At 43.7% G+C, this 5,385-nt stretch overlaps 1 protein-coding gene and 1 long non-coding RNA gene across 2 annotated transcripts in view; both read left to right on the top strand.

The window, feature by feature from the left end:
* The window catches only part of LOC113957564 (protein BEAN1-like), a 52,895-nt gene extending 51,928 nt beyond the window's left edge, over positions 1–967 (top strand). Inside the window, 2 exon segments of the mRNA XM_027665166.1 lie at positions 342–548; positions 550–967. Coding sequence (XP_027520967.1) covers positions 342–548; positions 550–718 — 376 coding nt within the window. The 3' untranslated portion in view covers positions 719–967.
* Positions 968–973: 6 nt separating this feature from the next.
* LOC113957565 lies at positions 974–4,509 on the top strand. Its single transcript, XR_003531214.1, has 2 exons — positions 974–1,430; positions 1,885–4,509. It is a non-coding gene; the product is annotated as an uncharacterized LOC113957565 (long non-coding RNA).
* The last annotated feature ends 876 nt before the right edge of the window (positions 4,510–5,385 follow it).

The raw sequence follows: 5,385 nt of genomic DNA, 5'->3' as shown, positions 1-5,385 counted from the left end.
CCAGCAAAGGTTCATTATCAAACAGCAACACCACTTCCTCTTCCCCCCCAGACATTTTCCAACTTGGCTCTTCCAGGCAGGTGGGAGCAGGAATGAGCTGTGGCTGCACTGTACTGGTGGTACCTGTGCATCTCGGGATTATCCATATGGATTTGGAGATGTGCTTTTAGGGATTATGCTCTCATTGTCTCACATGGCAGGACAAGCAAAGATGTGGGTTGAGGAACAAAACACCATATGATCCTTTTCTTCTCACTTTACCTGCCCTTGTTACTCTGAAAATAATGTACTGTGGCTTTTTTTTCACAGGAGTCTAATGAAAAATTCCTTTTTTCTTTCAGCTATGATGAATGTGTGGGGCCAGGAGCAACACAAATATATATTCCCACAGATGATCCCCCCCCATATTCTCTCATGGACCCTTGTCAAAGAAATGAAATATCTATAAATATCTATATTAGCCAGGAAGAGGAGGTAGCATCTGGGACTACAGGACAGGCTGCAAATTCTGCAGTCAGGCTGCAGGACTTGCAGCAGCCCATTCCATCCATCTCTGTCATCTCTCACCCTGGAGGCTGCACCCCTGTTCAAGACAGTGGGGTGTGAACAGAATATCCCCATCCCACGTGTTCCAACAGAAGTACAGAGCAGTTCTTCCACTGACCATCAGGCCCCAAATCATGTGAACAGAAGTGGCTCTTTCCTTCAATTCTTCTGAAGATCTCAGATTGACAAAAACACTTCAGTGGAAGAATAAAACCTCTGGAAGTTCTACCTATTTTATACATTTAAACAGGGATGCAATGGGATTTTGTTTTTTACAGTGACTTTTTAAAGTTTACCTAAACTTTCCTCTTTGTGCTTCAAAGTGTTCCGTGACCTTACACAGCATAAAAGAGCAGCAGTGACAAGCAGTACAGCTAACCTTCCTGAAGCATTTGAAAACACACTGAAATCAGACACTCCTAATGCATTTCATTCCGTTTCTTGGCAACAAAGCATTTTTAAATAATTTTTTTGTCTAAGTATGTATTTCAGTGTACAGAGACAAGGTACTGCCTAAAACAGACAGTGAACAGTACCATATAGAAGCAAAAGAAAAAGGGAGTGTAATGTTTGGATAGCCACCTTTTTCCTTTGGTGCCAGACTTTCCAGACCATTGCAAAGCCTGCTGTAAGTCTTCCTCAAAGAAACCATCAGCAAGTGATGGAGAAGTGACAGTGGATGCTCAAACACCAGTTGGCTTTACCTACAGAAGTGCAGGCCTGGGAGCTTCATGTCCTTCATGGGGACTTGCCATAGCCAAGGGAAGGGCACAGGAATCCCAGAGGATGCTTTATGCCAATTCCCAGGATGCATTTTCAGGCATGACCTGGGCTCTTCTTTCAATAAGGGGTGGCAGTTTTGCTACAGTGACCTCTAGGAACTGGTGAGTGTGATGTAAATAGTGGATGCTGGGCTGGGCACAGGAGCAGAGAACTCACTGTGAGCACAAACCTCGGAGCCGTTCCCAGCTCTGAGAAAAGAACCAGGAAGGACAAACCCAGTGAGCAGCAGCAGGACATTTCCATGCTGCTACCAGGGTTCCCAACCAGCTGCCAGGGCAGTGGGTGCAGGGAGCTGGAGCTCCAGGGCACAGGGACAGCAGGGTGTGACCAGGACTGGCCAGGGCACTCCAGCACCCTTGTCCCCATGGATGCTATCGCTGGGACATGTCTGCTCTGACACTGACCCCCCTGCACCCACCAAGCCCTGGCTGGGGGGGACACAGAGTGACACAGAGGGGCTCCCCAGGCAGGGCGTGTGGCCTGGGGTGGGCAGGGCAGTGGGCACACCCTGACAGCCGGTCCCTTGGTCACCTCTTGCTCCTTTTCCCCATGCAGATGATGCCAAGCCCCAGGACCCTGCAGCACCCTGCTGTGCCCAGCTCCCCTGGTGCTGGGAACACCCCTAAAGGACAACACACCCCAGAGATCCTGCTGTTCACCCTGAGGTGCACGTGTGCCAGAGGAAGAGCTGCTTTCCTCCCTTCCTTTTCATGGCCCAGCAAAACAAGTTGCAAGACTGGGACTAGAAGACACCCCTGAGATCAAAGGGTGAGCAATGAGCACAGTTCCACCTGACTGCCTTAAAATAGTTTGGATCCTACTGTTCACTTCTGCCTGGAATAGTCCCACTCCTCATCTGGAAGCTGCTGTGAGTCTGGCTGAGGACAGACACAACCCACACAGAGAGCAAGGGGAACTCAGCCCTGTGCTTTCCCTGGGGGAGCACCCTTGGGAAACTTCTTGGCTGTGTTGTTTTGAAACTGGTAACTGCAAGAAAACCAATCCCTCTTGTGTTTGCACTAAACATTTTTAAGTAATTTTTAAGTTCTCTGTCTAATGGAAAACCCCTGGGTGTCTACATCTCCAGTGAGCACCACTCAGCAGAGTTATCAGAGGCACATTTCCACTAAATCTTAGGGGTATTTTCACTGAAATTAAAAAAAAAGGGTTTTTTACACTTGCAGAAAGGACTTCATTTACTGTTTCCACCAAAGGATACATAAAACTGAGTATAGTAAATCTATAATTGTATTCAAAAGGAACCATCATCCAAATTATTAAAATTGCACTTAGATTTTCTGTAAATATGGAATGATTTTCAAATGTAATCATCATTCAACACTCCAAAGATTGACACAGTTATAATTAATACTTAGATGGGAAGTAATTATATGGTTCTTACTGCTATATAAATTATACCATTACTGAGTCATATGCACACGATGAGGTAAGGTAAGTATGCATTTTTTGTTAAGTAGATGACAGTAAATATGTATTTCACTAAAATAACAGAATTCTTTTGCAGTTCAGTAAGATTTTCAATATTCTCAGTGTACTCTACCCAAAAGAACAAAAATACACCATTTTGCATTGCAAAACTGCTGGCAGGCATTGGCACAATGTAGGCTATATTTCATATTTTTATTTTTTAGCAGAGAGAACAATTCCTCCATACAAAGTACTATTTAAACAGTTTTGTGGTACACAAAGTGTCCTGCAATAAGAGAAACAAACCCCTTCATCACCCATAAGGGGCCAGGGATGAAAACCAGCCCAGAAATGCACCAGTCAGTTTTATTGGCAGGAAACTCAGAAGTGAAGGAAGGCACAGAGGTTTGTTTCTGCAGCACAGGAGCTGCCCTCAGAGCTGTGCCTTCCTGCAGCTCTTGGAAACCTGCCTAGAACACAGAAAGGCCACGGGACCAGCCCAGCTTCCTTCAGGCTCAGGCTGGGGAGGTGCAGGGGGAAATCTCATCCACAGAAATTAGAAGGCAAATGTAATTTCTTTTGTCCTCACAGCGAGCTTCTTACATGCAACATGACAAAAGAACATTGCACACAAGCACAGAGGGCTCTTCACACGTGGCAGACAGTGTGTCTGTGCATGGTGGGGGACCCTTTGAACCTATTTGGCTTTTAACCTTTTTAACAGGGATTTCCTGCCCTTCCACTAACTCTCTATCTGTAGTTCACAAAACAAGGTGATTTTAAGCAGACCTCTGATGAAAATGGGAGATGGACATTTTACTTCATGATAGCAATGCATTAGGAAAGTTATAGAAAACTGATCAAAGTCTTTCATCCTTTGGTAATATTGAAGCATCCCCAGCACTGTGGACTGTCAGTGGCAGCGGTTCTCACACTGTCTGCTCCCTCTGGTGGTGTGAACCACTCCAGAAAGTCTGGGCATCCTCACAGCACAGATCACCAAAATAATCAGAATAATCCCAGCTGCCTGGTCACACGGATATGGAGCCACCCAAAACATACACTGCCATACTGTGGCATTTTCTAAGTTATCACTGAACACAAGGGTTTGTCATTCATTGCAAACAAATATCTTTGAAAAACAAACTGTGAATTAAAGGCAGTGATACCTTACCATGATCACCTGCAAGAGTGGCTTAGAATTCTCTGGTCTTGTTCATGGTTTTTAACTGAGTGATGTCCAACAAAGCTGTGAGGGGAAAAAAAGTCTTATAAATCCAACCAAATACCTCTGCAAACAGACAGCACTAGAAAGAGAAGTTTTAGCTCTAAAACACTACAAAGAGAAGTTTGCAGCTCTAGAGCTGCTCCAACAGCTTCCAACACTACTACTGCAACAGTGTTGATATTTGTTGTAATGATGCAATAAGAACATGTTTTAATTTCTTTAAGAATATTTAAGATCTCATATAAATCTCAGCAAAGTGGGCAGTGTCTCTCCTGATGCTGCTCTTAAGAAATTCCTATTCTGCTGTCAGATTTTATCCTAAACTCTTGGAAAATTCTAATGCCAGTGCTAAAAACCAGGTTTAACACAGGGCTTTCATTTCTTACATTACTAATAAACTGCTTGGCCATGCTGTTCCTTGCTATGTGATCACAATACTGTATTTCTGTAGCCATCTCTTTTGCTTCTACTTTTAGTACTGATCTTTACACAGAACTTTTAGTAAAGAACATCCACTCTTGGTATGGTTCCTGTGCTTTTTTATGTTGTCAGTACCACTTTGGGACATCCACCTTTAGTCTCTGGGTAATCAGGCAGTTGAGCAACTGCTGACAAAGCAACACTGTTCTTTAATCACTTACATTTGGGTTTAACATTTGTCAGGAATAAGCAACCATGGGAACACTCAGGTCAGTGTGTGCCCAGCCAAGGTCAGAGCAGGAAGGGAAGAGTCTACAAAGTTGCTGCAGTGAAAACTGTTAGCCTTGAAATGATCTCAGGATTTCTAGAAGCATCAGAAACCCTCACAAGCACGTTCATAGATACCTGAGAAAATCACTGAAGTCAGGACACTGGAAAATAGCTACATACCACCAAGGGAAAAGATGAAAAGTCAGGAAATAAAAGGTCAGTTCTCCCAGAAATGTTCAAACAGATAATTTTTTTTAGCACAGCAAGGTGAGTAATGGTTTATTCCTGAATGGAAAGCACATCAGACTGATTTAACTGGTCTTGGTACAGTCTGACAACTCCTTCCCCTCCTTAAACTACAGAAAGACTTTCTATATAAAATTATAGCCATAGCCTTCTATGAATTAAAATAATAATCATCATACAAGGGAGTCTGTATCAATTTCTCTGGGTTAGTTTGAAAGGATGTGTCAGAGATGTCCTAATGAAAATCCTGAGTGTTGCTGGATTTCAGAGCTTATAGAGAGAATGGACCCATTAAAATCAGGACACTACATCAAACTAGGAGAAGCAGCAGTATCTAGAGGACAGGACTGGAATTTGAAGAGAGAGAGAAATAGTCTGGAAAGCACAAGGTGCAATTCAGTGGACACATATGCAAGTCCTGCACTTGAGAAATGTAGGCTCCAATTCACAAATGCACCACACAG

The sequence above is a fragment of the Corapipo altera genome, unplaced genomic scaffold (assembly GCF_003945725.1).
Source record: "Corapipo altera isolate COAL_440 unplaced genomic scaffold, ASM394572v1 141, whole genome shotgun sequence".
NCBI lineage: Eukaryota > Metazoa > Chordata > Aves > Passeriformes > Pipridae > Corapipo > Corapipo altera.
This window is presented reverse-complemented; position numbering and strand designations above follow the sequence as displayed.